Source organism: Macrobrachium nipponense, chromosome 27, assembly GCF_015104395.2.
Source record: "Macrobrachium nipponense isolate FS-2020 chromosome 27, ASM1510439v2, whole genome shotgun sequence".
Lineage (NCBI taxonomy): Eukaryota > Metazoa > Arthropoda > Malacostraca > Decapoda > Palaemonidae > Macrobrachium > Macrobrachium nipponense.
Genome location: NC_087216.1, coordinates 36071378 through 36083877, shown reverse-complemented (window position 1 = coordinate 36083877; position 12500 = coordinate 36071378). Strand labels below are relative to the sequence as shown.

The 12500-nt window shown below is 34.7% G+C and overlaps 1 protein-coding gene across 1 annotated transcript in view; it reads left to right on the top strand.

Annotated features, from left to right (window-relative positions):
• LOC135200669 (unconventional myosin-Ia-like) overlaps positions 1 to 12500 on the top strand; it is a gene marked incomplete in the record, with an annotated part of 253582 nt that overhangs the window by 46424 nt on the left and 194658 nt on the right. Inside the window, 1 exon segment of the mRNA XM_064229278.1 lies at positions 2698 to 2891. Within this exon segment, the coding sequence (XP_064085348.1) occupies positions 2698 to 2891 (194 nt within the window).

The window sequence follows — 12500 nt, the reverse complement described above, 5'->3', positions numbered from 1 at the left end:
CTCGATAAATCCATAAATAAAAGTATAAGCCACGAAGGAAAATAAACAACGGAGTGTCTACAAGATCTTTCGACACAACGTCCTTTACTCAGCAGATAAACTGACTTACATGAGGAATTGACAGTACAGGAAAGGTCGTATAACTGACAGATAGGGATTATAAGGAGATTAGTACTTAGATTCCGGCCACACCTGAGAATGAGTAACCTTTCCAAACAAGCATAAACATGGGTACAATTTAAAAAAAATAACAAAAAGATTAAGTCAATCTGCTCAGACACATGGACAAGACAATTAAAGGATTATATAGGGTGACAGCTATTCAGATCTTTTGTAAACAAAAACTTATTCACAATACATAAACATACATATACAACGAAGATATCTCTAAGGCAACTAATTTGTATTTAAGTCTGTAATTATATCTTTGAGGTCATTCTTAAACATGCTACAAATACAAGGGTCTAAATGACACAGGCCACAACTAATATTAAAATTACAATGGGAAGTAAGTTGTATTATGGCAGATTCTAAAGGATTTCGTGATAAGACATCTTTTGACCTTGCAATTACTGAACTACCAATCCAATTTATTCAGTGGTTGTTTTCACTTAAATGAATGAATATTGCATTAGATGTTTGCCCAGTTTTTACAGAATATTTATGCTGGTTTAATCTTACTTCTAAGCCCTTGCTTGACTGTCCGAGATAAAAAGAGGGGCAGTCCATACACAGAATTTTATATCTTATGTTGTTGCTTTCCCTGGGGCATTATTAACATTCCTTTTAGTGTGTTATTATAGGAAAAAACAAGGTTGACCTTAAAGGCTTTTAACAATGATTTAATGGTTTCAAATCCGTTAAAATAAGGCAAACTGAGAATGTTCTTAGAATTTTCTTTCTCCGTGTTACTTACACTATAAAACTTTTTGTGAGCTTTATTATAACAAATATCTAATATATGTGAAGGATAACATAAATCTTTCCCTATTTTTCTTATGTATTCAATTTCTTGATCCAAATATTGGGGACTGACATAGAAGAAAAATTTGATATTTTGATGTTACGATGGTGGCCTGAATAGAAATGAACTTAAGTTAAGTTGTTGGTTGGTTTCCTATAAATACTGAATTTACATTGAAATGGTTCTCTATGTATCAATACATCTAAGAAAGGGAGACAATTGTCTTTTTCCAATTCTAGAGTAAACTTAATCGATGGTGCCTGGTTATTTAATTTAGAGAGTAAATAATTTACATCAATACCAGCAGGCAGAACAGCTAAAATATCATCAACATATCATACCACTTTACAGGAATATAAAATGATATTAAGGGTAAGTAGGCGTTTTTTTCAAAAAATTCCATTGTACATATATATATATAGTATATATATATAATTATGATATATTATATATATACTATACTGTATATTCATCATCTGTGTGTGTAATAAAATGTTGGTTACTGAAATTTAACAGGCATTGAAGGAAATTTGTTCTAATTTTTTTTACTTAAATTTCATAACCAATCAATCAATGAATGCAACCCTTCCAGCACAGGTTAATCTTACTTCTCTTGTGTTGCTGAAACTCTTCTTCTTTTTCTTCTTCTTCTTCTTCTTCTTCTTCTTCTTCTTCTTCTTCTTCTTCTTCTTATTATTATTATTATTATTATTATTATTATTATTATTATTATTATTATTATTATTATATTATTATTATTATTCAGCAGATGAAACCTATTCATATGAAAGAAGCCCACAGGGGCCATTGACTTGAAGTTCAAGCTTTCAAAGAATGTGACGTTTATTAGGAAGAAGTAAGAGGAAGTAAAATGAAATACAGAAAGAAATCCCAATTATAAAAAAAGAGAATTAATAAATAGATAAAAAGTATGAAGTATTAGGACAGAAATTCATTGCATTTTCGCTGCACAACATCCTCTGGGAGGCTGAAAGTTCCACCGTCCAACGGTGTGAAAAATAGAGGACCTCTGGAAGTGAGCAATTGGACAGAGAGGCTCATTTACTCAGTGACGGGTTAAAGGAGCTGGACATTATTCCTCTCTTTAAAGAGATTAACTGGATATGACGAAGGTTTGCCATCAAAATGGGCCAGTTGGCGACAAGATGCTAAACCAAACTAAAAGAGGCCAAAAAATGTGAATCAGTTTTTAAACTGGGTGAGGTGGATGAAATCCGGTTGATGGATTAGTCTGGAAAGTGATTGCAGTCAGAAGGAAAAGATCGGGACAGACTCAGTGGCATTTTTTTTCTAGGCATTAAGGATATGGGAACACCTTGATATGTTCACAAGATGATACTTTGTCAGAGGCTGAAGCATGATTTTGTTATTATGTAGAATATTTTCCTCCTAACCATGACTTGATACTTGTATATATCGAACACCACTTTGATACGAAATTTTCTGCTTTTGTGGGGGTATTATTCTCTATATTTCCATTGTCCACAAGATGATACTTTGTCAGAGGCTGAACTATGAATTATTATTATAAAGAATATTTTCATAATGACCCATGTATGGCTACATCTCGGAAATAATTAAGAAAGATAATTGTATGAATATTTCGTGTGAATTCCATGGCGTATTTTCTTCATTATCTTGTTTATCATAACATTATATATGCAGTTGTATGATCAAGTGTTTTTATGTTCATTTTATCCCATCTATTCCAGCTATGCCGTGGCCGACGCCGCCCACCGGGGCGTGTGGGAGCGGAATAGCGACCAGATCGTCGTGGTGACGGGGGAGAGCGGCTCGGGGAAAACCGAGGCGGCCAAACTGGTGCTCCAATACCTGGCCGCCATCACGCCCCGCGCTCCCAACCAGGCCAATGAACGCCTCCTGCAGTCCAACCCCGTCCTCGAAGGTGAGTATCACTTGTCGTTTCCAGGAACATTATTTCCAGGAACATTATCTCTCGTTTCATGAGGCTGCGTGGGGCGTTGGTCTTTGCTTTTTGGGCGCCATGAATGCTCGGGAACTCATCTCGTGACTTCAGTCGAGATAGAGATCATTCTCATTCTTGTGATTTCTTCTGTCAAATTTAATACCACACAGGTTTTCTGGAAGTTTTACTAGATTTAATACAACACAAGCTTTCTAGATTTCGTGAAGTTTTACTAGATTAATACCACACAAGTTTTATAGATTTCTTGAAGTTTTACTAGATTTAATACAGCTCAAGTTTTCTAGAGTTGTAGAAGTTTTACTAGATTTAATACATCACAGTTTTCTTGATTTCTAAAAGTTTTACTAGATTTTATACCACTCAAGTTTTCTAGATTTCTAGAAGTTTTACTAGATTTATTACAGCACAAGTTTTCTAGATTTCTAGAAGTTTTACTAGATTTAATACAACACAATTTTCTAGATTTCTAGAAGTTTTACTAGATTTATTACCACTCAAGTATTCTAGATTTCTAGAAGTTTTACTAGATTTATTACCACACAAGTATTCTAGATTTCTAGAAGTTTTACTAGATTTAATACCACACAAGTTTTCTAGATTTCTAGAAGTTTTACTAGATTTAATGCCACAAGTTTTCTAGATTTCTAGAAGTTTTACTGCATATAATACCACACAAGTTTTCTAGATTTCTAGAAGTTTTACTAGATTTAATACAACAAAATTTTCTAGATTTCTAGAAGTTTTACTAGATTTATTACCACACAAGTATTCTAGATTTCTAGAAGTTTTACTGCATATAATACCTCACAAGGTTTATAGATTTCTAGAAGTTTTACTAGATTTAATAGCACACAAGTATTCTATATTTCTAGAAGTTTTACTAGATTTATTACAGCACAAGTTTTCTAGATTTCTATCATTTTACTAGATTGAATACTACACAATTATTCTAGATTTCTAGAAGTTTCACTAGACTTAATACCACTCAAATTGTCTAGATTTCCCCCAGTTTTAATAGATTTAATACCACACAAATTTTCTAGATTTCTAGAAGTTTTACAAGATTTAATTCCACAATAGTATTCTAGATTTCTCGAAGTTTTACTAGATTTAATAGCGCACAAGCTTTATATCCTCAATGCACAGGTCAGAGATCGTTTCCTTCCTTCCTTCCTCCCTTCCACTGCGGAATTCAGGATTCTCCTCCTACATCCGATTTCCCGGACTATTAATCGCTCATTTTCTGCCGGTCTGGGTTAGGTAGGGTGATCAGGTCGCTCGTTCCATTGTTCAGCACAGGACGCTAGGTCGCTTCAGGTCAATCAGAGGGTCATGGTCCATTGTCATTATTTGGTCTGATCTTCCTGAAAGGAAGTGGGAAGTGGTAGTTTTAGAAAAGGACATCCTTCCATTGGTGCCTGTATGTTACATTTTCGTAAGACATGAGGTTGCAGACCCCACGCCTTCTTGGGAGATCATGTTTATCTAGCACTGGTATTCTCTTCACCTCACAGTATTTTCCCTACAAAAAGAAACGTTCGTGTATTTGCTATTACTTGTAAGCAAGATATTTTTATTTCTATTGTTATTAGTGTTTTATTATTATCAATAGCAATATGAATATTATGACTAGCGCATTGGAATTATGAATATTTTTGTTATTGAAAAAGAAACCCACAAAATTACTGTTTATAACGCGTTTACTTACAAGTATTTAAATTTTATTTTACCCAACACTCGAGTACTTTCAGGCCCTATCTGTGGCCCTTTTTCAAGAGATGTGTAGATTGTCAGGCCATCTCTTGAAAAAGGGACACAGATAGGGCCTGAAAATACTCGAGTCTTGAGTAAAAGAAAATGTAAGTACTTATACGTAAACACGTTACACATAGTAATTTTGTGGGTTTCTTTTTCAATCTTCAGAAGAAAACTGAAAGATGTTTTGTTTGGTTCATTATTGTTATTATTAGCGAACTGGAATTGTTATTATTATTATTACCATATTGAAAAATTAGTAATATTGTCTTCATTACCGCTGATTGACTATACTAGTGGTCCCCATACTATCAAAACGACGGCAGTGTAAGACAAGGTCAAGAAGGCAGGTCCTGGCAATAGCGATGTTAAGTATTTTTGTTTTTTCTCCGAAATTTGTCCCAAGTCTCCTTCATTGTCCGGAGGCTGTCCCTGGCCCAACAACAAGTCTCAACGTAAAGCCTATAATCCCCTTTGTTGATACACGTTGCTGTGTATTTCACGGAGCAATAAGGAACTTCACCAGACTGCCGGATAAAGAATCTAATTCTCACTGAGTTGTGCCGTTCTCTTGCCAAATTCGGTTTCCGCATTGAAGGACGCACAAATGCAGAGCAAGAATGAGGACTGCGGTTCAGCTCTGAAGGACTCTGCTGCTGCCGCTGCGGTTACACTTTACACTCTCGTTCTATCTGCCTGATTGTTTTTCCTCTTCTTCTCCTCTGCCATTTGATTTGCCCATCTCGGGTTACCGCTTTAAATTTTTTTTTTCCTTTTTTTTAATGGTGCTCTGGATGTGAACATAAGGAAGATTATTGTAAAGTAGAATATCTGTTCAGAAGGGGACCAGAAACCTGCATGGCCCTGTTAATAGGTTTTTGCCATTACCGTTTTCTAAGATGGCCCTCTATTTCTCTCGCGCTATATGCACATACACGCACATATCACACAGACATACACACACACACACACACAAACACACATGCAGATGCTTTGATTGTTTCATCTCTGTCTCCCATTCTGTCTTTTTGGGCAATAATGTGAATCTATCTCTGGTGCTGCAAAGCCATTTGTGCTGATATTTACATAATAGCCCTAATATTGGTCTCCTCGAAGTCATTTGCTTTGGAACTGAAAGGTTGGGGTTCTTGGTGTCTATGTGCTCGGAATCCATTTGCTTTCCTGCTGTTACACTAACAACTAAGTATTACGACTGTCGCACACGGACGCTATGTCGTGCTTTTTAGTTTTCTGTAAAAGAAAACTATGGTGCCGGCTTTATCTGTCCGTCCGCCATCAGATATTGAAAACTTCTGAGGCTAGAGGGCTGCAAATTGGTATGTTGATCATCCACCTTCCAGGCATCAAACTGACCAAACTGTAGCCCTCTAGCCTCAGTAGTTTTTTATTTTATTTAAGGTTAAAAGTTAGCCATGATCATGCGTCTGGCTGAAAATTTTTTTTATGGGCTGCGACTGAGAGTTTTTATGGGCCGTGGCTGACAGTTTCATACAGCATTATGCACTGTACAAAAAACTCGATTACGACGAAGAAACTTTGGCGTTTTTGTTACTTATTTTTCGTTATGGTGAAAAGATCCACAGTAGAATATACCGATGTATATTTGTAGGTATGAAAACAGTAGATTTTCATTGTTTTCCAATAATACGTTTCCTCAGCTGAAGAAGGATGTTTGGAAATATGCGAAATCTACCTGTCCAATTCAAACATACATACGGGTCAACAAGACTGTGGATCACCTTTTAACCAGATTATTTCTTATGGCGACAAATGCTCGGAAAAGTCTTCTGCTGGTGGTAAGTCTTCCTCTCTGTAGATGCACTGCAGAGGCTGTGGGGGCAGGGCTGCCAGTTTAAATTAATGCCGTGGCGCCAATTTATAATGAAATATCAGATATACAAATTTCTCCTTCAGGAACCGACTTCATTGGTGTTGTTCAGGTTAGCTACTCAATTTCGCTCAGTCCTTGAAGAGTTTGTGTTTATATTTTGTCTATAGAAAGTTATGAAATATTGTATGTAGGATTTGCTGTCTCCAGTGATGAATATTCAGTTATGTATAACGTTATTGTGTTTTTCAAAGTTTCAGCTTTTATATCTCGACGAGTTGTCGATTATAGGTGAGAGAAAATATGTCATGTGAGGTAAGGTAATTTTTTAACAGCAAAATGAAGTTCTTCTCTATTCCTGCTTTTTATGCAGGTATGTGGGCAGAATTGTGCCATGTAAGAATGAATGTACTTAATTAAATTCTTAACAGGTGCAAATTTCTTTCATTCACGTGGAGGCAATTCAGAGATAGATGGAATTTCTCATTATATGGAGCCATTCCACCGAAATATAGCCCTTAGCTTTAAACCACAGTGTTTTAATGAGCTTTATACACAGTGTTTTAATGGGGCTTTATATATATATATATATATATATATATATATATATATATATATATATATATATATATATATATATATATATGTATGTATGTATATATATATGTGTGTGTATGTGTATGGGTGTGCACATACATACATGCACACACACACAGAAAGAGAGAGTTCGGGCAAAAGTTTTGTCGAAGATGTTGCATAACCCCTTCCTTGTGAAGCCATATTGATCTTCGAGTGAAGTAAGATACAAGGCCGTCGTCAACTGGGTAAACCTGGCGCTCGTTCGTACGCACACCCGCACGCGCGCACATTGCAACATTCGGGGCTTCCTTCCCGTAAGCAGTCCAGGAGCCCTTCATCTGTCCATCCATTCATCTGTCAATCGAATGTTCTGTCCGTCCTTGGATCCTCCCGTCTCTCGGTTGATTCTTGTGTTTTTTGTTGTTGCCAATGAGCACCTGTTCAGCTTCTGTTCCCAAGGGTCGCCTATCCAATAATCATTTCTGCCTCTCCAGTCAGGTCTTGTATCTATCCATCAGTTTTAGGCCCAACGGTCCATTTATGTTCACATGCTTTACCAGAAGATTAACGTTGAACCCTCCCTAGATTAGTTATCTGTTCAGCCACGGGCTGCTCTTGAGCAAGAGCCCGTGCTGGCATAAAGCCAGCTTAATCTAAAACAACAACAACAATATCTGTTTAATCCTGTCTACTGTTCATATTTATTGCTTGGCCAGTTCTTCTGTCTTTCTGTCCCTTCAGGAGTTTCTTTTTTTTCTCTTCAGCTCATCCTTCCGTTCTGTCAACCGGTCATTTCATCTCTCCGTTCTTGCCTAAGGCATTCACATAATCAGAGAGAGAAATATTGTTTGCATTACTGTTATTTTCGTCATTTTGATATTCTGCTGTCGATGTAATCAGAAGCATTTAATGATTCATGATCCCTTTTTAAACATATTTGTAAGGGGCAGTTACTTAGCTACGGCAAAGATTTTATTAGCAATTCATTTCTCCAATGTTATGCCAATATTATTTTCAACTAAATGAATGTACGTTGTGGTTTCACTCTAAGATGCATTTTTCCCCATGATCATTTCAGTTACCTTCAAGATAGCGAAGTATTCTGCGAAGTTAATATGTTATTTTATATTTCCTCGTGTTTTAGGTATCATTTTCTCTTTTGCATTTCCATATTCTGCTTTGAGTGTCGATCGATTCCAGATATATCAGTTGAGCTGTTCAGTCTTACAAGAAACAAGAAACATTTTTACAAAGATTTTCAGTGGAATATTAATTTCATTCTGTTGTTTTTGTGTTTTCCAGGTTTCTCTATTTTGTTTTTTTCCAGGTTTCTATTTTTTTCAGGTTTCTATTTTGTTTTTTTCCACGTTTCTATTTTGTTTTTTCCCATGTTTCTATTTTGTTTTTTCCGGGTTTCTATTTTGTTTTTTTTTTCCAGGTTTCTATTTTGTTTTTTCCAGGTTTCTATTTTGTTTTTTTCCAGGTTTCTATTTTGTTTTTTTCCAGGTTTCTATTTTTTTCCAGGTTTCTTTTTGTTTTTTTTTCCAGGTTTCTATTTTGTTTTTTTCCAGGTTTCTATTTTGTTTTTTTCCAGGTTTCTATTTTATTTTTTCCAGGTTTGTATTTTTTTCCATGGTTTCTATTTTGTTTTTTTCCGGTTTCTATTTTGTTTTTTTCCAGGTTTCTATTTAGTTTTTTCCAGGTTTCTATTTTTTTCAGGTTTCTATTTTGTTTTTTCCAGGTTTCTATTTTTTTCAGGTTTCTATTTTGTTTCTTCCAGGTTTCTATTTTGTTTTTTTCCATGTTTCTATTTTTTTTTTTCCAGGTTTCATTTTGTCTTGTTTCCAGGTTTCTATTTTATTTTTTTCCCGATTTCTATTTTGATTTTTTCCAGGTTTCTATTTTGTCTTTTTTTCCAGGTTTTTAAACTGCCCGGTCGGGCAAACCGGTATCTATAAAGATATCGCAAGTCTATGAATTTGGTTTTGACCTTTCAGTTGTCGCTCTAGCTTTTGTTTAATATTCTGGCTGTGTTCATTTACCTGTTTACTTTACATGCCAGTTCACTCCTCGTTCTTTGTGCGCTCTTGATTATATAAACGAGAAATATAAATAAAAATAATAATTCTCACCAGTCCTGTGAGAGTTGATGATCAGCTCATGGTCTGGTAAAACTATTTTAATAATAATAATAATAATAATAATAATAATAATAATAATAATAAATAATAATAATAATAATAAATTACCAATTGAATTTAAGTAAATTCGGTCTATATGGAGTTTATACAGTACCTTAATCATTCTATAATGATAGTAATAGGAGTAGTAGTAGTAGTAGTAGTAGGAGCAGAAGTAGTAAAAGGTCTTTGTAAAAACTTAGGATGCCATATTTTTTTCGCTCCTAAGAATGTGCTGCGTAGGCATCTCTCTCTCTCTCTCTCTCTCTCTCTCTCTCTCTCCTCGTTGTAGTTTCATCGTCATTAATCTTTTCATATAATATACATATATATACGTATATATATATATATATATATATATATATATATATATATATATATATATATATATATATATATATATATATATATATATACTATTTATAGTATATATATATATACATATATATATATATATATATATATATATATATATATATATATATATATATATATATATATATTATATATATTATATATATATATACTATATATATATATATATATATATATATATCGTCATATCACTTTTCCGTGATTCATATACATATATCGAGCTACAATGTCCTTTAATATCTAATTCGCTCTTCCTCGGAATTAATATATTTTCATATATGCTTAACCAAAGCATATATGAAAATATATTAATTTTCCGAGGTAGAGCGAATTAGATATTAAAGGACATTGTAGCTCGATATATATATATATATATATATATATATATATATATATATATATATATAATATACATACATACATACATACGTATATATACGTGTATGTATGTATATGAATAATTATCACATCACTGCGATTCATATTAATTATTCGAGCTAAAATGCCCTTTGATATCTAATTCGCTCTACCTCGGAATTGATATATTTTCACATATGTAAACCGAAGGGAATATTTTATTTGATAATAATTTCTTCCTCTCGTGGGATCGAACCACCGTTCAGCGGACAGGGACCAAATCAAGACGACAATGATGTTATCGATTCGGCTAACAAGAGAGATTTCGTCCCGTGTCCGCTGGACGATGGTTCGATCCCACGAGAGGACGAAAGTATTATCAACTAAAAAAATTTGTACCTCGAATAATATATATGTATATGTGTTTGTGTATGTGTGTGTTACATACGTTGAGTGGAAATTAGTGTTTTGAAGTCGTGGAGGGAGAGGTCTTTGAAGCAAGAAGATGAAAGTATGTTACTCATAACGTTGCACAGTTGCCTGACTGTGACGTCAGCGATCGATAGGCGTAATTCTACGTACCATGGAGACTTTATTTTTCGAAATGGATCGTAGTAAAAGATAATTTATATTTTACGTTTTTCTTATTTCTTTTCGGAAAATATGATAGCTTCAGTAGAATATGTTCTGGTGACAGGATTTCAGTTTCTTTTTTTCTTTCTTGTGAGGCAGATATAGTATATATATATATATATATATTATATATATATATATATATATATATATATATCAATAGAGGGATCCACAGTAATATCCTTGTTTATCTATATAATTATTTATACAAAGCTTAAAGCTTTCGTCCATCCTTACTGTGGACTTGATCACTAGCAAATGAGACATGGTATTGGTGAAGAATTCCAAATAAACATAAACAAACGACAAAGAACATTAACAAGGTTAAAAAATTCGAACAAGTCATTGGGTTGTTTGCCTTTCCTAAATTCGCTGTGATCTACGGGGCGGGACAAAGCGCCGGTCTTCTTCCTGAATGACATCTTGACGGTCGTTAACCAAAAAGGTAGTTTGTAGATTAGGCTCTGGGACGGGCGAAGGATGGTTATTTACATTATCGGATTGAAGGAGGCTGAACACATTTCTGAAGTTCTTTATTCTGGCCCTTTTGCAAATTTCTTCACTCAAAAAGTAAATTGTTCTGTATTCCAGTATTAGCTTCTGTACCCAGCGTTGTTAAGGATAAAAAATGGACATGCCATCCGTGATGACAACCCATATAAGGTAGATTATGCAATCACATCCAGAATAAGTAATAACTTGGGTTCCTGTCAAGCCAAAGAAGTTGTGAAAATCGGAAAGCGTTTGCTGTCAACTCCGAAAGCTGTAAAAATGAGGGGGTACGAAAAGGAGGCTTACGTCCCCCTTAGAAACGGCCCTCGAATTTCGGATTTTGACTAAAATCTTCCTGGGCATGGGGGGAGGAACGTCAAAGGTAAAAATTTTTTTTGGTAGCCATAGCTTTCATAGTCTGGGCGTGCATAACCAACAGACAGAAAGAAATTGCCTTATATATATATATATATATATATATATATATATATATATATATATATATAATATATATATATATATATATATATATATATATATATATATATATATGAGTTTTAGTGGTCCTAATATGAGATCCTTGTAACCTGAGTACTATACGTCCCCTGTAGTACTCTCGTTTGTATGAATTTCTTTGTCTGCATGCATGTTGGTCTGTGTGTGCGTTACTTGATATCTTAGAGCTCCACTTCTCCGGCGGGATAAATCCTTTTTCATTTTTGCTTTTCGCTGCAGTTTATAGTTTTACCGTGTTGAGGAGTAACAGTGGCTATGGCGATTGCTCTCACCCCGAAAATTGAAATTAGCCGAAGCTTTCCTGTGATGCAGGCAAGCAAGAGTCAAATCTACTTTGCCTGGATCTTAGCACTCTGCCCTAAGGAGCCGAACTTGGTTGTTATGGACAAAGCACCATTTGCCCAATTGTGATTCGATTTTTATGGCATATGTCTTATTTAAAACGACGTGGTCGATAGAATCTTAGCTATTGTGTTTTGTCTTTCTTTCTTCATAGATAATTTATTCCTCTTATCTAGACCAGTCTTGAGAGACTTATTAAAAAAGAAGAAGAGGAAAAGAACTTTCGCTAAATAGAAACTGAGGATAGTCTCAAGAGGAATTTTTAAATGGGTTCTAGACCTTCGAAATAGGAGGTAGGTGTTGTGCCTTTTTCAAGAGAGTGGCTCAGATTTGATTTTAGAAATAATCCTCCTGCGATTCCGGAGTGAGCCTTGGGTCCCTAGTCCAGCAGAGGTGTCCTATTCCAATGGATCCCAGGGATGCATGGAAGCCTCAGATCTGCAGAAGGGGGTTTCTTTCTAGGTACTACCCAGGTTTAACTGAGGGACA